The sequence below is a fragment of the Schistocerca piceifrons genome, chromosome 2 (assembly GCF_021461385.2).
Source record: "Schistocerca piceifrons isolate TAMUIC-IGC-003096 chromosome 2, iqSchPice1.1, whole genome shotgun sequence".
Classification (NCBI taxonomy): Eukaryota; Metazoa; Arthropoda; class Insecta; order Orthoptera; family Acrididae; genus Schistocerca; species Schistocerca piceifrons.
In genome coordinates, this window is record NC_060139.1 from 1075890215 (window position 1) to 1075918071 (window position 27857).

At 41.4% G+C, this 27857-nt stretch overlaps 1 protein-coding gene across 1 annotated transcript; it reads right to left on the reverse strand.

Annotated features, from left to right (window-relative positions):
• Window positions 1-2509: 2509 nt before the first annotated feature.
• On the reverse strand, window positions 2510-27857 carry LOC124776134 (proline-rich protein 2-like). The gene is made up of 4 exons (XM_047250971.1): window positions 27797-27857; window positions 27541-27662; window positions 25178-25963; window positions 2510-2644 (listed from the first exon to the last, which is right to left on the reverse strand). Exons 1-4 carry the CDS (start codon window positions 27855-27857, stop codon window positions 2510-2512), a joined length of 1104 nt encoding a protein of 367 aa, XP_047106927.1.

Sequence of the window (27857 nt, forward strand, 5' to 3'; positions counted from 1 at the left end):
TCTTCCTGCTGTACTTCCAGCATAACATGCCAAGATTGCGGACGCCCATCACATCCCAATATTCCATGTGCCCCGCCTCCCATCTGTGTCAGCTGTGGAGAGCACCATTTGCCTTGCTCCCCTGACTGCAGGATTCTCCAGAAAGAAAGGAAAATCATGGAGTACAAGACCCTGGACCAACTGACCTACACTGAGGCTAAGAGAAAATTTGAACATCTGCTGCCTGTGCGTATGACATCGTCTTATGCTGCCGCTACAACAGTTTTGGCACCATCAGCTCCGCCAACCCAGGTCACCTCTCGGAGCCAGAAGAGTACACCTGCCCCCTTGACAGTGGGGGGCATTTCTGTCCCTGTTGCTCCTGCACCACCTACTTCAGGAGCAACACCCCCTCAACCATCAGGGACATCCGTCCCCATTTCTAAGCTGGAGAAGCATAAGTCGTCTTCGGGTTCTCTCACTAGGAAGGGTCCCTTGGGACACTCCATTCCCAGGTTTCTTCTAGTGGGAAAGATGACACCCGCCAGTGTCTGAAGAGCCCAAAAGCAGCTGGCTGTAGGGCTTCATGCTCATACCCAGTGAAGTCCTCCCAGCCAGGAAAACCCAAGGAGCAGCGAGAGAAATCCAAAATGAAAACTCCCAAGACCAAGGAAATTGTGGTGGCACCCAAACTACTGCTACCTACAAGCTCTGTGGCTGAGGATGGGGTGGAGGTTTTGGTGTCTGCTGAGGACCTAGATCTCGCCAGAACCTCAGACACAATGGATATAGACTGCTCAGGCAATAAATCAGAGGCAGCGCATGACTCTGAGGCGTAAACTGCCTCATTGAATGTTCCATGCCTTCTCAGTCTCACGATGTCATCCTCCAGTGGTGGCAGAGCTACGGCAACTGTTGCACTTTACACCTGCTACCTGCATTGCTCTCCAGGAAACATGGTTCCCAGAAATGCGGATTCCTGCCTTCCACAGCAATAAGGGATATTACATGAACCATAGCGACTACAATAGAGTGTCAGGTCGAATTGGCATTTATGTCCTAAACTTGGTCTGTAGCTGAAGCTCTGGCTGTCAGAATAAGGATGATGTGGGAAATAACTGTCTGCAATGTATACCTTCCTCCAGATGGTGCAGTACCCCTGAATGTATTAGTTGCACTGATTGATCAACTCTCTAAACTTCTCCTACTTCTGGGAGATTTTAATGCCCATAACCCCTTGTGGGTTGGTACTACGCTCACTGGCAGAGTCAGAGATGTCAAAACTTTACTGTTGCAATTCGACCTCCTCCTCTTACATACTGGGGCCACCACACATTTCATTGTGGCTCATGGTAGTTACTCGGCCATTGATTTATCAATTTGCAGCCCAGGACTTCTCCCAGCTATCCACTGGAGAGCACATGATGACCTGTGTGGTAGTAGTTGTTAGTTGGTCTATGGAGGAATGTGTCAGTGGGGTGGTGATAAGAAAAAATTGTTCCTAGCAATTAATTTCAGTTTGAAAAAGGTTTTTTTTGTCGCTATCAGGTGGACTTTTTATGTGCAATTTTAAACCCTGGACATTAGTTTTATTTGTAAATTTATTTCCTACGGAGATTGTATAATTTTACAGGATGTAACACTCAGTACTCTAACAGTCTGTTTATGTGTACTATTTAAATGAACCACACAAAATTATATGCTTTTGTGTGATGAATAGTCAAATGCTGCAGGCTTTGTTTTGTGCAGTAAAATAAAATGGAAGCATTTAGACAACACCTATTTAATTGTAAAAATAAATGTTATGTAGCATAAATTAAAAATTTCAAATCATTTTTGCCTTGATCCCAGTTTAAACATCGGGCTCCCAGAGACCCCTCCTTGTGGTATGAAATTGAAAAAAATTCCCATGCTTCATGACAGAGCATATGGGAACAATGCAGGAGACCTGCACCGCCATACTAGCCAGGGTCCTAATGGAGGTGGTTTGCCATTGCCTTCCTCCAACTGTAATGGGGACATGATGATGATGATGATGATGATGATGATGATGATGATGATGATGATGATGATGGGGACACAACAACACCCAAACATCTCGGGGCAGGTGAAAAATCCCTGACCCCGCCGGGAATCAAACCTGGGACCCAATGCTCGGGAAGCGAGAATGCTACAGCGAGACCATGAGCTGTGGAGCTCATGGCATACGTTACAGAAAGTCTCCTCTTGGGTTATGGGTTAAATGACTTCCATGTGTTGATACACTACCAAATACAGCAGGAAGCGAGAACGCTACAGTGAGACCATGAGCTGTGGAGCTCGTGGCATACGTTACAGAAAAGTCACCTCTTGAGTTACGGTTTAAATGACTTCCATCTGTTGATACGCTACCAAATACAGCAGCGGCCTCGTTTGTACTGTGCGTACAGTTACAATGCAGTGAGGCCAGTACACTGATGCTAGCAGTCAAATATGTGTTGTTATGGGTGAATACTATCGATGGCCACTTGGAGGGGTATGTCACCATGTTTCAAGTATGTTTGTAGTTGGCTGTAGGTGTATGAACCTGCAATAGTTCCCATGTCAGTAGTGAGAGGTTGGCTGTCATCAGTATGCTCTGATGACTGTTTGTGCCCTCTGGGAAGCTCTTCATAACTGTATTACGCTGTAAAAAATCATTTACACACATCTTTGTCAAATTACTTTGAAAAAATTACTTCACTACAGTCTTGACACTATCGTATAACATTTCATTGTAGTTAGTTTCTTTGGAAAGGATGTTGAATCGTTAACTGTCTACTCAGCAGAATTTAATGTAATGCTGGTGGTGAGCATTGCTTGAAAACTGAGAAACCAAAATGAAGGAGAGTTAAGGCCTAGATAGCAACAAGCTCAGTGTGCTGACCAGAATTTGCTTAGTGAGCTACAGTGCGAGAACAGAAAGATTAGGGAATGGTTCAAGAATGGACAAACCAACATTTCAATTTGTCTTTGTGACAGTAATCTCACATTTTTGCTGGTAAGTAGTGTGGGATAGGGTAAAGATGATCTGCTAACATGGAAAACACCAAGGAACGCACAGCCACATAGTTTGTCGATTGCAAACATAACTTGATATCTAGTGGGGTTATACAACGTGATGTCCAGTCAGAGCTGGGTGCCTGGTGTGGCGGCTAGAGTCTCGCAATCTACTAACCACTGCACAATGTGAATTTCCAACACACCATCCTACAGTTGACCATCTCATAACCTTGTCAACCCGTGTCATTTCTGCGGAAATAACACTGTACGTGCATTTTTTGACCCGGAGAAAATGTAAAATACATGCTTGAGGACTGGTATACTCCGTACTCTCTACACATGGGGCTTCTGAGGCTGCCTGCACCATTCCCTTCAGGAATTCTTAAAAGACAACTTTCAAGGTACATAAGGGTTTTGCTTGTCAAACCCATTTATCCAGGAAAATGCTGTGCCTCAGGGATCCGTCCTGAGTGTTGTCCTCCTTACTGTCACCTTTGATACTGTTATGGCCTGTATCTCACAGGGCATATCCGGCTCCCTTTTCATTGATGATTTTTCGATCTATTGCACTCTCCCACAGACTGGTCTCATTGAGCAGCGTCTTCAGTGATTGTCTTTACTCACGGAGCATTGACAAAGGCTTTTGCTTTTCCACTGACAAAACGGTTTGTAGGAATTTGTGGCAGTGCAATGGGTTTCTTCCACTGTCTTTACATTTTGAGCCTGTTGCTCTTCTGTCTGCTGAAACTGTGAAATTCCTGGGGCTCATGCTTGATAGGAAATTTTCTTAGTCCTCCCACATCTTACTTGGCTGCCTGCTATACCCTGTCCCTCAATGTCCCATCAACAGCACTTCCTGGGGTGTGGATTGGACCTTCCTCCTCCAGTCCAACAGATCCCTTGTCCATTCAAAACTAGGCTATCGGTGTTCTTTTTATGCATCCATCTTGCACCATCATGGCATATGTTTGGCTACTGAAGCATTTTACGCTAGCCCAATTGAGAGTATGAATGCAGAAGCTGCTGAATTACCACAGTCATACTGGTGTGATGTTCTCCTCAACAGGTGCACATGGTGTTTGTCTGCCATGCCTGGCTACCCATCCTCTCCCCTCTTTTTTGATGATTCTTTTCACCACCAGTGTTAGGTGCATCCTTCTTCTGTTACTTCCCTTTCGGCTGTTGCTCCAGCTGCTTAAATACATGCTACCTGACACTTTACCAACCTCGGCTTCTTGCGGCAGCCTGTGTTCACTCCAGACTTCATAAGAACACTAATCCAGATTTGATCTATTGCATAAGTTTCTCAACCTTGGCACAGAATGTAGCAATAGTACATTTGTGTACACTGATGGCAGTAACACTGATTGTGGTGTCATGTGTGCCTTTGTCATTTGCATTGACAAATTTCGGTACCAGCTTCCAGAACACAGCTAAGTATTTACAGCAGAGATCTTTGTTCTGTATCAAGCCACGCATTACCTTTGGCAACACAGGCTTTTCAATTGTTATCTGCTCCAGTTCTCTCATATCTCTTCAGATCCCCTGTGCTGCACAAGGTCCATCCCTTAGTGCAACTCGTTCAAGAAAGCTTCCACTTGCTCACTCTTTATGGAGCTACTGTGATGTTTATGTGGGTACCTGGTCATGTCGGTCTGATCAGAAACGCAGCTTCTCTTGTTGCTGCCAAGGCAACAGACTACCTCAGCCTGTTCGTTCTTCCATACCGTCTGATGATCTCTGTGTTGCCATCAGTCCGCAGGTGGTACCCTTGGGCATCACCACTGGTCCCCCCTTCATGGGAACAAGCTCCAGCAAAGTCCATCTGCTTGTCATCAGCCTTTGACAGTTTGGCATTTCCTGACAGAATTCCCTTTTTTCAACCACTTATCTTCTCATTTATGTTTGCTGCCTGAGTTATTACCCATTTTAGTGAAAGCTCCACAGGCGGTTGATCCTGTCTTACCTTTAACCTATCGTAGCAATACAGCAAATGACATTTAATATTTAGTTCAGGACCTCTGTTGTCTCTAAGGAAAATTTTATGCAACTTTCTCCACAAGGAATTTTTCAGTTTTAACTGTCTCTCTTCTGTAGATTCGACTTAACGTGCACTTACTTTTAACTTTTCTTTTGTCTTAGTTTTCAGATGCTCTGACATGGGTACATATGACCTTAGTTGTTCTTATGCCCTAGAATAAAACAAATAAAACAATCAAAGTGTTAAGAACATACGTGATGGTGTTTCTAAAAACAAATTCAAATTCAAATTGAATTTAATGAAGATTTCAGATGTGAAACCCTTTTGCAGCTTTGACTGGGCTCCCTTTATGAGTGCTGACAGGAAATGCACAATTGGGTTCTTTAGAAGTGAAGCAGTGTTTCTTCATGTATAAGGAACTATTGAACTCAGTGTCCATGACCTGGTGTGAAAACTGAAGTGATTTGTGTAATCTGATATAACAGAACCCTGGACATGGGACAAAAATAGTTAATGTAGCTGATGTAAATCAAATAAAGTAATTCCATTGGCACCTTTTGATCTGTATTTTCAGAACCTTCTTGCCCCTTTGTGGCCATAACTTATGGCTTAAAATCCTTTTGCTATAACCATTTTTTAGGGGAAGAGTAAAGGAAAAAATATGTGAAAGATGTACTTGGCTAAATGACATAAATAGATAATTTAAAAGTAAAATAGTTCATAAACTGCAATAAGATATTTGTTCTATTACATTGTAGTGGTGAAATTGAGCAAATTGGAATATATTTTGCAATAAATATTTAATTATCAGTCCTTTGCCTTTTAACAACGACAGTATTGCTGAACAGCCTTGAATTCTCTGCATAACAGTTACTCTTGACACATGCACTGAAGACTAAGTTTATTATAAATCAGCATTGTACTGTAAGTGACAGTTGCATGGCATTAGATTGTTAGTCATCTGCCTCCGGGCCACACCTCTTACAGACTTTCAGGAAAACCAAGCAGATCTATGCTGATCCATCTTACTTCTTCATCACAATTGGACTTGTAGCAATATAACTGATTTTAATTCTGAATATTGTCTTTTTAATGAATAATATAAGATGATTTGAATTACTAGCACATTAGTAAATCCACAAAACATTAATTCTTACTGCAAAAATGTGTTTAGTTCATATAAGTTGTTAAGCTTGGATATATTCATTCAATGGTGTCATGTTTCTCTAACTAAGACTCAAGAAATTGAAATTCCTTTTCAAACTTAGAGAAGAGGCAGGACATTGAAAGACAGTAAGTACCATCATATAAAATCAGTGTCATTGACAGGATTTAGATCTTGTTTTCCTGTCAGGTCTCTCACACTACCAGTTTGTTGTTTTGCTCCTCCATTTGGCCTCCTGTCTCTCTTCTGCATTCTGATTCTCATCTGGGATCATGAAAACTTTGTACTGCCTGTCCCAATTTGTCATTGGCATTGACTGAATTTTTAAAGATGATTTCAATATTTCATTTATATTTACTGATTTAGCCTATATGACAACTGCAGGGTTGTCTTACTGACCTCCAAAGTGGGAGACAGTGCCACTTTCTTCCAAGGTTGTCTTCAGTGTGGCTATTGTGTGAGGATGAACACTGTGAGCAGCAACATACCTTCCAGCAGCAGGTCAAACATGTTCTTTTATGCAGTTCATATTGACGCTCAAGCTAACTGACTATGTGCTAGATTGCCATGTGAAATGTATATTTAAGTGATGAGCCTCATATGGTTGAATTTTGTTGCAAGAAGAATGAAATAGTCACCTACTGCTCCAGTGTAAACTTAGAGGTGGACTGTGGTGTGTCTTCCAAAATGTGGAGTTTCAATGGAGTAGTTAAAACACTGTAGGATAGAAGAGCTCATGTCAAAGAATTGGATAAGTAGTTCACTGTGACTTTTCATATTAGAGCACAGCATTACACATACACCTAAAATTAAGTAGCTTGTCCCCAAGTTGACCTGGAAAGGAAAGTTGCTACTCACCTTTAAACAGAGATGCTGAGTTGGAGATAGGCACAACAAAAAGACTGTCACAAATATAACTGTTTATAGTAGTTACAGGCACTCCTTTTAGGGTATGCAATACTGTAGTCCAATGTAACACAAAAGAATATTGACAAATACTTAACACAGGTTTGTGTTTGCTTTTACTTCCAGTTCCAAGAACATCTACCAGCCAGGGCAAGCAGCTGCTTTTTATGCCGTGAAGTGGTGGGAATTACAGGGACTCCCATGACTGCCCTCACCAACACCAGCAGAATTAGCCTCAGCCAGAGGCTGGCTGAAATTATACATATGAGGAACGTAGAAATTGACAGAAAAGGAATGCTCTGTGAAGCATGCTGTTCTGAAATTAATGAGATAGATGAGAAGGAAATGCGAGTAAAGCAGCTTAAGAAATTAATTATACTTCGTGTGCTCGCCAGGGACCCTGATTATGGTAAGCACTGCAGATGTTCCACAAATGAGTCACATTATCTGATTTTTAGTGTTTATGATAATTTTGTCTTGAAACAAATTATTGTGATTTCAGCACATGGGAAAGGGTGGGGAGGGGAATGGTGTGATCATTCTAGTTGAGAGTGGTTTATGGCGGTTATGGAACACTGAGAACCCTGCTATTTTGGTGGAACACCTTGCTTATTTTGAAGGTTAATAAATGTAAAAGATTGAGAATCCTGTTTTATTCAGTGATTACTTCAATTTTCAGTTATAACAAACAACATAGAGATCAGAACAAAACAAAAAATCCTTTTGCAGTTTTCCAAAAAGTTTTATTGTTCTGGTATCCTGGTTGGAGACAGTAAGAAAATTATGAAACATGTCCAGTTTAATGTTCTAAACAGCATTACTCTCCTTTGATTTTCATAGCATTTACTCGTGTGCTCCTAAATCCAGAAATTTAGGTGTAAAGAAAACAAAGTTCACAAGAGATGGCATGCAGTATGGCATCTGAACTACAGAATTCTATATACTGTGCACCTAAATGTGTTAATCATTGGCCTAGTTCTTTGCAACCTTCATCAGAAACAGCTTTGAGGAATCATGTCTTTGGCACACATTGCAACACACTTCTGTGCTATACTATTGTTTATTACTTCCACTATCTCTGAAGGAGCTGTGTCAGTGTGGGTTTTATCACAAATGTGTTGCTTTAAATGAGTGGTTTCTGACTGGAAACAAAATAATGCAAAGCTGTATATGTAGAATATGTACCTACTAGACGTGATGTTTCCTTCGCTAACCAATCAAATTGTACTCTATACTTCACTGATTAGATCCCCCCTATTTACTTCCTCAATGTGTATGCATTGATTCCAGTCTTACTGCTCACTGCATTCGCTGTCTCATGTTGCAGGATTATTTACACATACATGAGAAGACATTACTGGATGTAGCCAAGCATTATAGACATATTGAATGTCTTCAGAGCGAAACATTATCGAGGCCTGATGAAAGAAATTTGACTTCTACTGCAATAGCACATTGAAACAACTGAATAGTGACAGATGAAAATTTCTTTTGCACTCTGGGTATCAGTCTGTTTCCTTCCTAACCCAAATCTCCACAGTAGTGTACCCTGTATATTAGCCTTCTTTGCTTGCGGGTCTACTATATTTCTGTGGGATATCTGACATTGCAGTGCATTTGGACTGAAAGGCCAATATTACATCAGGCATGAATATTTATAAAAGTGTGGTGCCTGTTCCTTTGGATGTCTATTAATTAATTAATTAATCAATTAATTAATTTATTTATTTAGCATCCAATAGATAACACACGTGATATAGGATTTGTCATTTGATTACACGTAACTCATAACAACACATACACAAAATAAAAGGATGAACATATACAAACAGCCAAACAAATTACATACACATAGTACATAAGTAGTGTACAAGAACTTATTACACAAAAACAAAAGTACGTGCTCATGATAAACAATTACAGACCATGAACTACGCCTTGTACACAAAACGTATTACAGATACTTAACAGATTTTTCATAGGTACCATAATTATGAAGTTGAAAACACAATTAAATTAGTTTAAATTTTTTAAAAAGTAAGTACAGGTTTCAATCCACAGTCTGAGACAGGTCTTTGCTTACTCTAGTAGCATTTTTCCATCAAGTACTTTTTTTACTTAATGCTTGAAATTATTTTTACCTTTCAATTCTTTAATTGCCTAACATGTTTCTGACTTCCAGTTTTTGCTACATAGGGAATGTGGAAGTCTTTACAATGCCTTGTATTGTGATCATGGTAGCTTGAGTTGATTTGGAAATCGCAGTTATTTTTACTGACCATTTCCAGGCATTTAAAGATATATATCAATGGTATTGTCAGTATCTTCAGTTGTCTGAATAAGGGTCTACAGTGAGTTTGTGGTGGGCTGTGTGTCATGATACGAATAGCTCTTTTTCGCATAATAAAAATGTCATTTAGTCTTGACCTGGGTTTCTCCCCAAAAGCTTGTGCCACAGCTAGCAACTGATCGGAAATAACTAAAGTACACCGCTCCAATATATTCCTTGCTACATACCTTGGATATTATTCTTAAGGCAAAACATGCTGAGCTAAGTTCCTGAGTAATATAAAAACTGTATTCATTCCAGTTAAAATCTTGGTCAATTCGCATCCCAGAAGCTTCGTGGTGCACATTTTTTCTATTTCTTTGCTATCCAGCATAAGGCACATATTTTCCCCTTGTCACTTTCTCCCTTACTGTATAAAGTTCGTTTTCCTTCTATTTAATGTCAGCTTATTTTAATATAACCATGACTGTATGTATGAGCATTTTTTCTGCTGTAGTACACAGTGATTCTTTTTTATCACTAATTATGATACTCGTGTCATCTGCAAATAGTAGAATTTTGGCTGAACTGTCTGCAGCCTGCATATCATTGATATAAACTAGAAATAACAATGGGCCCAGAATGCTGCCCTGAGAAACAACATTTAAATTTGTTTTGGTTCAGATATGGGTTTAAAATTGTGAAGATTCTTGGATGACCTCAGCTCAACAACTTGTGACCTGTTTTGCAGATAGGATTCAAACCAATTTTTAACGGTACCCCTGATGCATATTGCTTCAAGTTTCCCTAGTAATATTACATTGTTCACAGTATTGAAGGCTTTGGCTAAATCTAGATTAATTCCAACAACCTGTTTATTTGACTCAAAATTTCTTACTATTTCTGTGCAATATGGCTGTTTCTGTACTGTGCCATGTTGACTGTTATTTATTAGTTTATGTTTTTCTAGATATTTTGTAACCCTGATTTTCATAAATTCCTCAAGTATTTTGGAGACGTATGGGAGGAGAGATATAGGTTGGTAATTTTCTATTTTATGTCTGTCACCATTTTTGTATAGAGGTATCACTTTATAGATTTTTAGTTTATCCGGAAATATCTCTTCACTAAGGGACAAGTTTGCTATGTGCACTATAGGTTTGACAACACGTGGAGCAATTTTTTAATTATTGATACAGGTACATCATCCAAACGAGAGGACAATTTGGATTTCAAGCATTTAATGACTTTTAGAACTTAATGCTCGTCTGATGGGATTGCCATCATGCTGGTATTTACCATTGGACACATCACTGTTAATTGTTGCTTAAAGTAAGGGGAATATTAACAAAATAATTCTTTACATTATTTGCCATGGCATTTTTTCTATGGGGATATTTTCATTATTTTTAAATTGGATTTCCTGTTCTTTAGTTTGACCCAATTTTTTTTCTTTTTTCTTTTTTACCACATAATTCTGGACTTGTTACTAGCCTGCCTTATTAATCTATCATTACTTAATAATTTTGCTTTTGATATTACTTTGCGGTAAGTCTGTTTGTATGTTCTCACATACTCAACAAACTGCTGATCATGACATGTTTTTAACTTTAAACTTGGTAATTTCGTGGTTTCACTTGACGTTTTAATTCCGGGTGTACTCCAGGTCCCTTTGGATCCAGATGATCTGTAACTCAAAAGCTTTTTTGGGAAGCACATTTCAAAGTATGCCATAAAAGTGGAAGTAAATGTATTGTAAGCATCATTTGTGTTTGTTTGTGCCAAGACCTCTGGCCAAACTGCATTTTTAACATTATTTTTGAACTGATTACAATTTTCAGTAGAGAAAAATCATTTGTACTCCTTTTTATTTTCCCCTCGTTGGGAGTTGCAGTGAGATTAAAGGTTAGTGCACTATGATCTGATAATCCTATATTCACATTTGCAACTGCAACTTCATGTGTGACCACATTTGAGAAGATGTTATTTATTAGGCTTTCACTGGAATCTGTTGTTCTAGTGGGAGCTGATACGTGGGGAAACAAGTTGAAGCTTTTAGTAGTCTAAAAACTTGTATTTTACTGAACTCTGGACCAATAGATTAATATTAAAGTCACCACAAAGAATTATGGCAGAGTTCTCATTTGAGAACAATGTCGAGCATTTCTTCCAAATTCTTAAGAGAGACTTCAGTATCTCCAGTTGTTGATATGCAAATTGCTGCAACAATTACTTTCTTTTCTATGATTAATGGTTTAGCCTCATATCTTAACTTAAATTTAAGCTTGGGATTTAGATAAATGCATACACCACCACCTTTGACATTTTGCCTATAGTACTGACTGGCAAGTTTATAATATGTGAGACCAAAAGGACTTAAACTATATCTGTACATTGTATAAGGCTCAGTCACAACTTCTGTGCATGGCTATGACAGGTGGGGTGGGCAGCCTATCAAGTTAGGCTGTGGTCTCCTGATCTCACATTTTGTGCTCGCTTACTCAGTTGTGCAGGACTCTGACACTTGCCTCACTCCTCTGTCAACACAGCTTCCCTTTCATGTCGTTTGTCCCCTAACACTGCAGTCAGGTGTCATGTGGTGTAACTATTTAATACAATGATGTATTATATTCTGTACCTTATCTTCTATACTTCTTCTCAAACTCTGTTTACTTTAAAATTCAAAATTGATGCCTTTGACGCATCACATTTTTATAAATAATTTACTATGTCACTTTTGACTTAACAAATTATTTATCCCCTTCATCATCACACTCGTGAACTACACTAAAAGATCACCTTCATTCAGTATAAAAGAGACACTCACAATAATTTTGAAGGTTCCTCTTCTGTGTCTCACAACATACATCAGTTGTTGAAACAACTCCTTTGGCAGCCTATTGTTTTATAGGACCGTGTGGTGACCCCACAGAATACTTATTTTTACACATGTAGTTTGGCACCCAAAGCTGCTGCGATAGCTGTACAGTGCTGAAGGTGCATATTGTCCCCTGATGTAAGTCACCACACACAAAATAGAAATATCACTAATGAACAATATCTGTACATTTATGTTTGACATGTTGTTTTCTATTGCTCTTTTCATAATGTGTACACAACACTTCTTTCAAAATGGCATTCACTGATAAGAAGTCATTGATATGTGCATCTCTCCTCTGGAGTGGTACGTACAAGCACAGTCTGTGAACATGGTGCCCAGTGAACACAGTCCAAAGTTTTTTAAATTTTTTTTCCTATATGCCATGAATGTGGATTTCTTTTTGTAACTATGGCTTCAGAGATTGGTTATAGCCTCAGTACATCATTGTCCATGATAAAATACGCAAATTTACCCTCAATTGCAGCCATAATTTAAGAGCATGTCACTAAAGTGAACATAAAGTACTTGAAAGATGTTTTCCTCTCTGTGTGTACAATAGTATCCAGTGCAGAACCACAGCGGCTGCGGACACCCGAGCCTGGAACCAGTACTGGGGCTGAGGACATATGTGCAGTGAAGTCACCTGGTGAGTAAGAGTAAATTTACACGTAATTGCAGCCTTAACTAAAGCAGTACATAAAGTACTTGAAAGATGTTTTCCTCTCTGTGTGTACAATAGTATCCAGTGCAGAACAACAGCGGCTACGGTCACCAGAGGCTGGACCCAGTACTGCAGGTGCAGCGAAGTCACCTGGTGAGTAAGAGTAAGAGCCCACTGTGGCAGGCTTACATTCCTGCTCTGTACACTAGAGAATCAAATGTATCTGGACACCTATTAGTGGACATTAAGATTTTGTGTTCTCCTTTGAGGACTTGAACTCTTCTGGGGACACTTTGACATTTCGAAATCTCTGTGGGTGGATGCCAGCCCATTCTTCCTTGATAGCTGATACCAGACAAGGTAGAAATATTGGACACAGGGTATGGAGTGAAAATGCCATTTATAACTAATCCCTAAGATGATCCATTGCTTTCAGGTTGGAACATCGGCAGGCAAGCCTTCTTCAGGAATACCACTGGTTATAAGCCTTTGCCTAACAATGCTGATCCATGAGAGGTACAAGTGTTGAGCTGATCAAATCGGTCATTGTCTGTGAACTGTTCCTCTGCTGTGTATAGTACACAATACTGTCAAATATGTACTTACCCTTCTGCATTTATCATATCCTGAAGTACAATAAGGGGAGAACAAGTTAAAGAGGAGAAATTGCATATTGTTACACTGCCTGCTCTGCACTGCATTGTTGGCAGTAGAGGTAATGGCAGATAATGTTCACTTAGTAGTCACCACATCCAAATTCTTCCGTCAGATACCCACAGAGTATAGCACTGTTTGTCACTCCAAATCTCGTTTCCACTCATCCACTCACCAGCAGTCATAGGTTTTTATGCTACAGTCAGTGTGACTTTATGTTGAACAGAAATATGTTGTTTCCAGAAGCTGTTCAGCCATTGTAACCAGTTTTTCTAACTCCCTGTACACAGCCATTTCCTTAGCGGGCTCCTAGCTGCACTTCAAAACTGAAGAGTGACTGCAGCAGCTAACTGCAAGCTGGTTTTTACTATTTCCTACCACAATGATAGAAGCACTTGTCCATCAGCATACTGTGTGTGCCTGGACTTCATGTAGCATTGGTTGTTCCTTCACATTTTCACTTAACTGTCACATCGCTGACAGCTGACTTGGGCAAGTTTGGAAGGGCTGAAATGCATCCCTGTGTTAATTATTCAGGTGTAATGCAAAGAAAAGTCCATGTTCAGTGTACTCAGATCCCTGACTGATGAATTCTGCTTACAAAACAGTATTACCTGCCACTTCCTATAATATATATGACGGCAGTATCTGTTGCCAAAAGAACAATTGCCATGGATAACCATGCAGCTTTGCTAGAAATGAAATGATAATTAAATGGATGGAGCATCTGCCATGTAAGCAGGAGATCCCAGGTTCGAGTCCCGGTCGGGGCACACATTTTCAACATTTCCCCAATGAAGTACATCACCGCCTGTTTGCAGCTATGGTGTCCATTTAATTATCATTTCACTTCCTATAATAGTAGCTCCACCTCTCATTGAATTAAAATTCTCAGTTGCCCGTTACATAAGGGTGCCCAGGTATTTTGATTGGATAGTGGGTTTATAGTTCTTATCTATGTGATTTCTGCAACCCCTTAGTCAGTCCACCATACACAATTGAATTAGAATCCAGAAATCACAATATATTTTATTATATTTATGTTTTTGAATATTGAGGACTTTGATTTGGGGCGAGTATTTACTGACTTACAGAAATACAAAGTTTGCCTATATAGCTGTGGAAATATGTGTGCTGAGAATTACAGGGAGGGAAAAGGAAACAGAAAAATGGACAGGGAACAGGCAGGAGTAGGAGACGTAGTGGGGAGGTAGTGGAGATGAATGATAAATGTAGTGATGGAGTGAGTGACAGATAGGATAAGACAATTACATGCTCCTATCCTAGAGAGGTGAGTGGGGGGAACATTGAGGTGACAGTCTGGTGAGAGGCATTGAGTGGATATCAGGCTACATAGACTACAAGCTGCAATGCCTGTAGCTTGAGACCAGGATACCAGGAGAAGCCAGGGAAGAGGCTTAATCAAACAGTGGGACTCCAATGAATGAATGATGTGAGTAGAAGAAACTGAGGATGATTTGTATTTCAAAACTGAACATTTTTGTACAACCTATTAGGGTAGTAACTTAAATGGAAATATTGGGGTGTGAATCTAGTTTATAAATGGTCATAGCTGATGCGTTCAGCACTACCATAAATAATTTGATACTAACATTTTCAGGGGATCCCTTAACCTTTCTGTGGTCAATCAGACATAAAGGTCCTGCCAAAATGTTTGTTTCATAATCTGCACAACCATAGGAATGTCCCATTTCATTGTGTACTGTAATCTGTTGTTCAGTTTATGTACAATTAGAACCCAGAAGCTGACAGGTGATGCTAGAATGTGTTTTTTTCTTTGTTGGTACAGAAGTGAGTACAGTATGTTTTGTAGAAGGAGCTTCCTATCTTTGGCTTAGTTGTGGATGGCAAAGACAGTGTAGATATTATTTATCTTTGTTACATTATTTGCTAGGTATATACTATTTGACATATATGTTCACTGATAACTCATTCTTGAAGAAAACTGATGTCTGTGCCTTGTAACTAAAATTAATGCATGTCTTTATTAATGAAAATCATATCAAAATCGTAACTGTAGTTGGAAATCTACCACCACAAATGTACAGATACTGTTCTTTTGATGTACTGTTTTTCTTCTTTCTCATGAGATAGTGTACTGGAGACATTTGTTTTCCTTTCCTTATTTTGTCTTGAATGTCTCAGTAGTTTCTTGGAATTAATTGTTTACAATTATTTATGGAGCTGTCTTTTGAATTATGGGTAGGGTGGTTATGAAGAATCCAGTCAGCAGAAATAAGGTTTCTATGATCTACTTTATAACATATGAAAGCTGATCACCTCTGAAATGAAGGTGATGGGAGTGTATAGTAGAGTGAAAACAACTGAAGCATGTGGGATGAATGTGTCAATGCTTTTGGAGAGAATGGCTGATAATACAGTATCACTTCCTGTTCACTAGATTTGTCTCTGGTGCCAGTACCTTTGTTCATAAAATATTTCCCATCAAGACTTTCACTACAGTTTGATCCCAGACCAATCTGTTCGTCTTTCTGCCTCACCTCTCTACAGGGAGTCCAGCAGAGAGCTGCCTTGCCCCATCTGCCACCCACACTCGTGGTCATATGTCCCACCTAATGTGGATGATCCATGCACAAGGAGAGAGATGTGCTCAGGTAGCCATGAACATTAGAACATCATTGCAACACAGAAGGCACATGATAATGTTGGGCAAGTGAAACAGCTTCCTAGTGCAAGCAACATCAAAATACTCCTGATATGCTGTAAGGTTGTCACTAATATGAGCTAAGCTGAGCACTGCAAGCTGCACTGATGATGTCCTAGATTCCAATGTTGCTTTGCTCAGAGGAAAAGTTTTGACTGTAACAGCAGCCAAAAGTATGAACTGTCATCCCCATGGAGGAGATGGCAGTGCCATCCATGAGGCACACACCTGGAAGAAAAATACAGAAATTGGGCCAAGACATCAGTAAGGAGGGATGATGATGTGGAATGGTGCAGGCAGAAAGATACCAGGATGAAAGAAAGAAGTGGCACAAGGCATTTGAACACGGAGCAAAACCATTCAAACACTATGCAGAAGCACTTGAACACAGAGATGAAGGCTACCTAATGGATCACAAGACACTGGTAAAAAGCTTCCAGAGACAAAAAGTTAATTATAAAAGCACAAGAACAGAGATGTTCCTGAGTGGGCAAGAGGAAGAGTGTTTCATTGTGGCACAGATGGTACATGCCAACATGAAGCAAATGAAACAACGTTCTGATGAAGGCAAGGTAGAGAATGCCCTGATGCATGAAATGATTGCTACCAATATGAAAACTATTCTTGAAGCTTCCAGTTGAGCACTCTGTCTGTAACAACTGACAAACCCTGCTGTAGGTTGCACTGGCAATGCCAATATTGTGGGCTGCATTCTTATTAATATAGTCATGCATTCCAAAGTAGATAGTTGATGTTGAGTCTGGAACTTGGGTTGGCTGGTGAGCCACTGCACATTTCGCTACAAAGGCTATTTAGTGGAGAAATACTGTTAAGTTGTCCAGTGTCGCATGGCTCCATGGTGGAAACCATGCAGTGGCCGTCATTGGCAAGATTCGCTGCACTGAGGGTGAGTTTCGGTTTCAAGCCTGTTAAGATGCCAGCAACTGACATACCTCTGTTGTGTGGCATAAGGCAGGATTGTAAAGCACCAGCCAGATGCTACACCACCCACTTCCACCTCATTCCTATTATGTCTCCTAATCCATCCTGTTCCCATACGCATCAGATTTTCTTTCTGTCTCACCTCTACAAAAAATCCACCTGAGAAATAATTTGCCTCACCTGCCACTCATTCTCCTCACTACTTGTACCCATCTGTAAGTAAAGAAAGGAGTGTTACATTGAATGTGTTTGATGTGGCATTATTACTGCACAAACAGAAAAAATGTGGTAAGTGATAAACATTTTTGCTATTACTTTCTGTGGGGTATCTGTGAGAGAAATTCATGATAATTTAAAATTATTGGTGAAGTTTTCTGCAAAACACTAAGTGCTCTCATTGCCAAATACTGGATGAATATAATGTCGGTACATGAATGCAATTAGTGAAGGTGCATAAACAAGCTTACACACAGTTCCTAAATGTTAAACGTGACACAGTGTGTTAACTGTGTAACATAAGATTGTATGTTTTATTAAGCAGATAAGTACAGGATTTTAAATTTTAAAATTTGATCAATAATTATGTGAAATGATGACAATAAACATGTATTTGTCCCTGCCAGTCTTCAGATAGCAAGCGTGCAACTGGAATAAAGTTCTGGCTTTCTGGAACTCAGTAATATTGATGGTTGTTTATAATTGAATAGATTAGATGCTCAATTATTCACTGATCCGTAGGTTTTCTAAAAGATAGAAACAATTGATTCTGTTCTTTATCAGGTCATGTTGAAACACGCTTAGTTTATCACTAGTTTGTTTTACTTGTGCAGATAAAGTATTTTTTATATTAACACGCAAATTCTTTTTTTGTCCATCAGGCCCTGCTGAGGAGGAAGGCACGCGCCCCATCGCTCAGGTGAGTGAAAGTAGTGGATGCAGGTATGAGACTGGCAGAGCAAGTGTGATTTTCACCAGTAGCATATAAAGTTTGGTTCTGTGGCATGTAATGAACCCCACACTGCTTCCTGTCCTCCTCCCAGGGTGAGGACATAGTACATCAGCTCAGGGCTTTGAACCATTAAAACACTTCCTCCTATTCTGAGCTACTCTGCACACTACCCTCTTGCTTAATCAAATAAATTCCTTTATTAATATCCTATTCATCTCCATTTCAGTCTCATTGCGTCTCCCATGGCAGTCTGTTTCCTGACATCACAAACTTAGCAATTTTTTTAGCACTGTTAACTGAAATGCTATCTCAAGTCTAAATTATCTGCTAAATGAACCAAAAAATATCTCAAAGACCACTCATATACTGGCTCTTAATTGAAAACAAGTAACTCTCTTTAATTATTAATGTCAAGTCATGTGTCATTGGTTAGTGTACAGAATCTTACTGACAGCTCGACTTCATCTTCGTTCTCCTGATGTAATGGCAGTTGTCATGATGCTGACAGTTCTAGGGGAAGGCACATTGCTGAACAAGAATGAGACAGCAAGGAATAAACCCATGGACTGGTTGTTTGTGTTGCCATCATCATTTGTGAAAGTGGCATGGCTGGACCATGTAAAATTTGGGGATTCGTGTGGATGCTGATAACCACGCCATTGAGTGCCCCCTAACCAGGTATCATCATCATCATGATAGAATAAAACACTGAAATCATCATGAACTGTGAAGAACGATAAACTAATTATCGTTATCCCACCCTGCAGATATGCTGCATCAATCTCCACTAGATTTTGTGTGTTGTGGTTGGCAGGTGTTACTAGAGGAGGCCAAAATGCATGCGTTTTAACTCACGCAGGCTGGCGTGAGGTCTGGAACAGGACAAGGAAACTAGAATTTAGAAAAACGGACATAGCTGGTGGAATACTTAACTTTAATCCATTAATGGTGAAAATCTGTCTTGATGGTACATGATTCACAATATCAATAGTAACTGATATGGGCCCCTTGCTAGGTCATAGCAAATGAAGTAGCTGAAGGCTATGCTAAACTATCGTCTCGGCAAATGAGAGCGTATTTTGTCAGTGAACCATCACTACAAAGATGATTGTACAGCTGGGGCGAGTGCTAGGAAGTCTCTCTAGACCTGCCGTGTGGTGGCGCTCGGTCTGCAATCACTGATACTGGCGACACGCGGGTCCGACGTATACTACCGGACCGCGGCCGATTTAAAGGCTACCACCTAGCAAGTGTGGTGTCTGGCGGTGACACCACATTATGCACAACAGAGAAGGGTATAAAAGTTTAAAGCCATCATTTGAATTACAAAAAAAAATCACTTTGTGGTGGTGACCATTGTTCATCGGTACTATAGACATTGTGAGATGTACACCTTTACCAAAGCGATGTGTTACACCATAGTTGATACTCATTAAACATGACAATAAATATTCCTTAAAATCGACACTTACCACTTAATGTTGTCTAAAATGCTTACTGATTGCAGTTGGGAACTGAGATTTCCCCATTTTTGAGCAAATATCACAAACACAAATGACAGGTACTCGCAATCGCAAACACGTTTCAAAATACCTTTCTAGAATGATATCAGACTCATTCCCCTCCATACATTCATGACCTGTCAGACTTCCTAAACTCTTCTGAAAATACTTTCCTGCTTGTGAAATAACTACCAAGTAAACTACTTTGAGAGGTATATTTGTCATAGTGTTTGTTATGTTTGACATGCGTTTATTAGTAATTCAATAAAACTACCTTAGTGTACTTAAGCACGTGCATCACAAATTATGCAGTGTGATTTCAAAGTAACTGTTTAGTTACTTTTGTGATTAGGGATTTGCTTTCAGTAACATTAATATAGGTCTCTGGTACATTAAACAGAATTGAATGATCATTCTTGTGATCTTTCAGCTCTTGCATTGACTTACTTGCCAGCTTCCATGACCATGGCAAACCGCCCTTTATCCAGTAAGTGGTTTCTTTTTCATACATCTTGTTGTTTAGGACCAATATGTAGCACAAATCTTAAAGGTCATGGAATGTGTCAGATAAAATAAAATGTTTAAGAAACCAAAAAAGAGGAGCCATAAGTTTATGTAAATGCGGTCAAGAATGTAACACAGGAATGGCCGTTGAGGTGCCACCTCTCCATCTCTTTCCTCCTCCTCTTTCCTAATCATGACATTATTCCAATTCAATATTAGTGGCCTTCAATCCAAAAAGATGACTTGCGGCTGCTCTTGGAATCGCAGCCTCTGCTAGTTCTCTGCCTGCAGGAAACAAAATTGCATCCTCCAGACTGATTTGAGCTTTTGTATTCCTTCCCAGTCTGCTTTGACTCCCTCTCTCCAAAGATGGCATTCCATATCGTAGGAGGAGAGAGGGGAGTCATGCTGCTCATATGGAAGGACGTTCAAAGTCAACCTTTCTCCCTGACTACCCAGCTTGAAGTTATTCCTGTCCGCATTTTACTTCCTCTCCTGAACTTTTCCATATGTACTGTTTACATCCCTCCGTCATTCGGTGTCATGGACACTCTTCATCCAGCTTACTGGCCAACTCCCTCACCCCTTTCTGCTGCTCGTTGACTGTAATGCACACCACTCCCTTTGGAAATCTACCAGAACCTGACAGAGAGGTGCCCTCTAGGCTGAACTTCTCAGTCACCTTAACCTCATTTGCCTTATCGTGAGAGTACCCATCTTCCTTTTATACTACATGCACTCCTACCCATATCTGGAAATCTCCTGCACTGCCCAATTTGCCCATCATCTCATCACTGTCTCTAGTACGTACTCGAGCAACCATTTACCATCCATTTTCTGACACCTACCCCACATATATGCACACCCAAATGGCAACTTTCTAGGGATGACTGGAGATTTACTGTTCCCTGGCACCTTTTGAGTAACATAATTTCTCCAGTTGTGATGGCCAGGTAGAATATCTTACAAATGCCATCATTACCACCACACAATATTCCATACTCGCCCTTCATCTTTACTGTGCCATGTCCCAGTGCCTTGATTGACTGAGCTGTGTTGTGACTCAACTCACATGCAGAGATGTGTTCTCCATGTTTTTAACCATCATTCTATGATGGCAAACTGCATTCATTATGAACAGTTGCATGCACAGTGTCGTTGCACCCTTCAGGATAGCAAAAATCTAGCTAGATTTCCTTAACTAGTTCTTCTAACAGTTCCACTACCTCATCTGTTGTATGGGCCCTGCAGGACCAAGATCCATTGGGCTGCTATTCTGCGGAGATTTCAAGCTCCACCCGCTATCATTCTGCCTTCCTCCACCAGAAACAAGTGGAGGAGGCTTGGGTAGTACCCTTATTTTGGCAGATTAGCGAGTGCTACAAGCTGCCTTTAGTATGAGGGTGCGAGAACTTGCTCTCACTTCCTATCGATCCTCCAACACAGTGCTGGACGATGTTTGCATTCAGATGTTCCTAAACCTTTCTTTTGTGGGCAAGCACTTGCTCTTTCTTATGTACAACTGCATCTGGGCAGAGGGCGCCGTTTGCCAGATGCCAGCATAAAGACACTGTCATTCCCATACCCATACCCAAGCCCAGTAAGGAAAAATACCTTCCTTCTAGTTACTGCCCCATTTCTCCCACAAGCTGTGTTTGCAAACTGATGAAACATGTAATTCATGCCTGGCTGGTATAGTGACTAGAGTGTGGCAATTCACTGACCACTGTACTGTGCGGATTTTGAGCAGGCCGTCCTGCAGCTGACCATCTCATCACTTTGTCAACGTGTGTCGTGAATGGTTTTCTGTGGATATATCAGACACTGCCAGTGTTTTTAAATTTGCAGAAAGCCTAAAACACCTTCTGAAGGATGGGTATTCTTGATCTCTCTACATGTGGCACTTCTGAGGCCACATGCCCCATGTCCTTCAGGTATTTTGAAAGTATTGATTTTTCAAGGAATGTTGGTACTGCCTTGTCAGACACCTTTACCAGGAGGTTGGTGTGCCTCAGGGTACTGTTTTGAGTGTGACCCTCTTTGCTATTGCCTTTAACCTTATTATGTCCTGTCTCCTGCAGGTCATCTCCAGCAGTCTACTGTTGCCCACCCCTACCCTGTTACCCTCCCACACCTTGTCCCAGCCTCCTCCTTACCCCCACATGATTGCCTGTCTCATCATGTGCAACTGCTCGCAGCCTGGCTTCAGCTGCCAGAGAGTGTGATCACGTGTGTGAGAGTTGCATTTGCATGAGTATGTGAGTGTATGTTATCTATATATAACAGAGGCCTTGTTCACTAAGAGCTCACTTTCTTACAGTTTTTTTTGGTCATGCCTGTGTGCCTTCCATGGTATTGTTAAATTCATTTCTGAAGAATTGTGATGGCTTGAGGCATTGAGGTGCTGGTCAGTGTACACTAATCAGCAAACAAACAATTGTGCCTTATTAGACAAAAGCCAGGAAAGATCAGACTATTTGGCAATAGTGCCGTAAAAACCAGACCAGGGATTTATCTCGGGGAGATGAGTGTCATTGGTGTGGTAAATGTGAGGTGTCTGATACTCAGTATTCATGTATGCCCCATATGCTAGTGATCGCTTACTTAACTGCATAGGTTATGGACCTGACTCTCAGAAGGTTCAAATCACTGACATAAGCACACTCTTAGCCTTAGTATATTTATTGGCATTCAGATTCTAAGTGCTCACTGTCTACCATGCAAGCAACTAAGAATGGAAGACCAGTTTTACCAACAAGTTTTTTGTATTCCTCTGCCACTCATATTCTTCATTTTGCAGCTTGAAAATATATCTCTGCATGTTTTAGAATGAAGGGTAAGGCCTCAAAATTACCTGCTCTTCCCAAATCCATTCTCCATGGTGAAATGAGAGAAGCATTGCATGGTAACCTGAAGGTGCAGAGTTCAAAGCTACACATTTACATTTTTTAATTGTTTTTGCAAATTCACTAGAAAGAGAGACAGATTTTTTGGACATTTATGCAAATAATGGAATTGAGTGTCTGAGTAATGAAATAGCTGCTCTTGTTGCGTATGGGCTTCACTCTGTTTCAGATATATTTATTAAACTACCTATAGCTAAAGTCATGAAAGTTATGATGTTTTATGATAGAGAAAATAACCAACAACAAAAGCAACATTTGAAGAGCTCTTCTTAAAAGACAGAATGAAACATGATACCTTTAACAGTTCATGATAAGAAATATTACACACTACTACAACCACACTTAATACTTACCATCCTTAAATGTTTAAAGCAGAGGTTAAAATTTCCCAGAGTACTCTGACAAAGTGTGAACAAATAATGATGTACTTTTGCACCTACATACAGCCATTAAAGCTCTAATGAATGAGCAGGCAGCATTATCAAATTAGTTATCAACATTACTGGGTCAGCTACTTGTCAAAGAATATTAACTATAATCTATTAGATCTATTATGAACTACCAGAAAAAAGAATGCCAACAATTACAAGCTTCCAGATGCATTTTATCTCGGATCCTGGCATCTTAAGTACTCACTTATGTGCCTTTACTGATGTAGATGTAGAATGGGTGCCAAGTTTGATATAGCTATTTGAACACAAACCAGATCTCATGGCAAAGAATAGAAACAGTAAAACTAATGATTCACAGTATCATCCAGTTGCAGGCCTAGGTAAGCAAAGTGTTACAACAAAACATTTGATCATATTCCATCAGATCTCATCTGTCACATGTGCCAAACTATAACTTCACTTTCCATTACAGTGCTTGTGTATAGTCCAGCACAATATCAACATTGTGAAGTGCGCTTCCACAAACATTTCTACAGCAAAAAGAGATCAAGTTTCTTCACGGGGTTTACAATGCTATTCAGGTTTTCATCACACAATGTTTGTCTAGTATGGGAGTCCTAGTGTACTGCATATCGTGCTTGAAAAAGAGAACAGGGAGAAGGGGAAGATCAGGAAGATGATGGCGAGGTGAGTTGCAGTCTTGTGTTAGACCATCATAGCAACAATAGTTGCGGGCACAGATCAGTGGAATATGTCATGGAAGACCTTAGAACATCACTGAGACCCTAATTACAAGTAACAGACATAAGAAATAAATGAATACACCTTTGGTTGTCGTTACCCATGCCCTGGCTCCAACTCAAACCATTAATGTTTGCTTGACTGTGATATTCCTGTGGTGCTGCTTGTGAGTGGATGACTGTAACTGAGGTATTGTCAGAGGTGTTAGTCATCAGAAATGGCATATTAGTCCAATGCTGATTTCTCTCTTGTCATGCTGATAAATGGCAAAAATGTTTAAGGAAATTTTGTTCAAATATGTGGCCTGTCCTCAGTGTAAGCTGTGCAAGGTTAAGCACACGTCTGCAGTATGCAGATGATTTGGCTTTCCATCCATGCTTGTCACATATCTGGCAGAGTCGTGAATTTCTATCTATCCTGTGTTGACATGACAAATATTAAGGGGTAGTAATGTGCATTTTTAAAGCTATACAAATTCACCCCAAGGGTGACTATGGGAATGGAAGTTGCCTGAGTATTGGGAACTTTGGATAAAATATCAACCTGTGTGATTGATGAATCTTTGGAATGTCAGAAGTCTACCCCTACTGTAAACAGAATTTTAAAGAATTTTGTTGAAGGAGGCACTATCAGCAGAATGCCTGGCTCAAGATACTGAGCACACAGCAGGATAGCACATAGCTTGCCTGTAAGATCCAACTAATCCCTCCCCTAGATACGAAGCAGGTGTAGTGAGTGACCAACTTCCCAGTTCCAATGATGCAGTTAGTTGAGGGCCAAGGAAAGCTGTACTGCACGCACAATGATCCACTATAAAACAGGAACTCAGTGAGGAAATGTTACACTGGCTGGCAGCCACAGAGCTACATCTGAATGCAATGTGGAAAAATGTATTTTTTCACAGATAAGTTGTCTTACCAAGACCAAACAGTAGTTTAGCAGCCGCGAGGGTCCAGACATAATGGCAAATAAGTGTTGACAACAGGTAGTACTAGCCAATTGTCAGTTTCCCCCGCCGGGGGCGTCGGTTTCCCCCGCCGGGGGCGTCGGTTTCCCCCGCCGGGGGCGTCGGTTTCCCCCGCCGGGGGCGTCGGTTTCCCCCGCCGGGGGCGTCGGTTTCCCCCGCCGGGGGCGTCGGTTTCCCCCGCCGGGGGCGTCGGTTTCCCCCGCCGGGGGCGTCGGTTTCCCCCGCCGGGGGCGTCGGTTTCCCCCGACGGGGGCGTCGGTTTCCCCCGACGGGGGCGTCGGTTTCCCCCGACGGGGGCGTCGGTTTCCCCCGACGGGGGCGTCGGTTTCCCCCGACGGGGGCGTCGGTTTCCCCCGACGGGGGCGTCGGTTTCCCCCGACGGGGGCGTCGGTTTCCCCCGACGGGGGCGTCGGTTTCCCCCGACGGGGGCGCCGGTTTCCCCCGACGGGGGCGCCGGTTTCCCCCGACGGGGGCGCCGGTTTCCCCCGACGGGGGCGCCGGTTTCCCCCGACGGGGGCGCCGGTTTCCCCCGACGGGGGCGCCGGTTTCCCCCGACGGGGGCGCCGGTTTCCCCCGACGGGGGCGCCGGTTTCCCCCGACGGGGGCGCCGGTTTCCCCCGACGGGGGCGCCGGTTTCCCCCGACGGGGGCGCCGGTTTCCCCCGACGGGGGCGCCGGTTTCCCCCGACGGGGGCGCCGGTTTCCCCCGACGGGGGCGCCGGTTTCCCCCGACGGGGGCGCCGGTTTCCCCCGACGGGGGCGCCGGTTTCCCCCGACGGGGGCGCCGGTTTCCCCCGACGGGGGCGCCGGTTTCCCCCGACGGGGGCGCCGGTTTCCCCCGACGGGGGCGCCGGTTTTCTGTGAGAGGAGCAGGAAGGCTTCCTCAGTAGCAGGCCATATGCCCACATTTTGAAGAAAGTGGTGCTGCATTTAGTGTGAATGCTATATTGTGGAGAGGAATTCATGCTACAGGAGGAATATTCACTTGTGTATAGGTCTGCTCATTCAACTGCAGCTGTCCAAGATAGACATTAATGTAATGGACTGGCTGTGAGAGACTGCTCACTTGAAAACAATGGAAATTATGTGTGTGTAAGTAGCACGAACACACAGAGAACTGGCTGTGAAACACACCATTTATAGCTGATGCTAATTTGGACTGCTTTTTTTGAAGCCTCCGTGGGGATGTTTCTTCTGACAAATGGGTCCAATGCCTCACAGATTCAGTGCCAGGGTGCATGACTGAAGTCAGAAATAATGGGGCATTCTGGATAAAATGTTATGGACTGAGAACATTTTACTTTCTTTCCTTGTTCTGCTGTGCACTGTTCTGCCAGTGAGAGCCAGCACAAAATCTCTTGGTGACGAAAAAATATCGAAGATGAGAGAAGGAAATTTGAGCTAGTTTTAGTTGGCATTATCCTTGTTTCTGAAATAAATTTATTTTTTTTAATATTTTGAGTATTACATTCTCTTTACTTCCTCTCTGCCTACATACATGAAATGAATAAATCAAGAGTGCCCCTTTTTAGGGCTATTTTTTGTTATGTCAAATTCATCTCCCTCCCACTCCATTGCCACCCATCAGACTCGGCCAAAAATGTGCAAAATACATCTTCTCTCTCTCTCTCTCTCTCTCTCTCTCTCTCTCTCTCTCTCTCTCTCTCTTTATATATAGAAATTGGTCTCTATGCTGCATTTATTTGATGGAGTACATGTGTTTCCTCATGCTGTATGTAGAATAAGAAACAATATGACATTTAATTTCTGTTGGACAAAACGTGTTTATTTCTTGTCTGAATCCTGGGCTACAGCAATGAACTTTGTCCACAGATTGTTCTTCCTTCATGTAATGGAGGAAAAATGCAACTGTGGACACTGCATCATGTAATTTCCCCATGCATCCTCCACAGACTGACTAAACACAGCTTTGTTAGAGGCCATCTGATCTCGGCTGTCGGTCATTTGTCCCAATCAGTGCTACCTAACAATAGCAAGACCGTGCACTCAATTTGCTTACTAAATCACAATCTGTCTTACATCACTGCACCCTTCAGTAAGAGTGATAGATTTGGTGAGTGGGAAGTAACTATACTGCCACTCATCTCAGACATTTCATACTTGCAGAACTGCAGTGCGAAAGGAGGGAGGTAGTGTGGGTCGGAGGGAGGTAGGAGGGAAGTCAGTATGGAACTGATGTAGCAGAAAATCAGTTTGTAAAGTAAGCACCACTTGGTGTTAGGCTCATACTCACCCAGTTTATGGACTGCAGTTGTTCTTGTTGTTGTTATTGTCAGTCCGAATGGGGTTTGATGCAGTTCTCCACTCTGGTCTACCTTGTGCAAGCATCCTTGGCTCTCGGTAACCATTATTAAATTCGTTATCATGTGTTTATATCTGGTAGGAGGCACACAGTAATGATTGTAACACAGTACCACATGGAATGACTTCAGTGCAGTCACCACCAGCAACTTCTGTGCAAATGACTGGTCAGAGAATTCTGTACTGCCTTCACAGAGTGAATAAAAGTACTTGTTTCTCATGAGGTACTGCAGTGCTGGAAGTTAAGCCGCATCCTGTTAGCAACTGACACAAGCTGAGTTCACTTTCAGAGGACTAATTCCAGACCACTGCTGTAGCCCCTCAATGAGCTATGGACATTTGTGGACGTGTTTAGTCAGATGTTTTTACCTATTTTTCCACTTTTTGTTTCCATTTTAATTTCTTGTATTTCCTTTGTTTTGACTGCCAT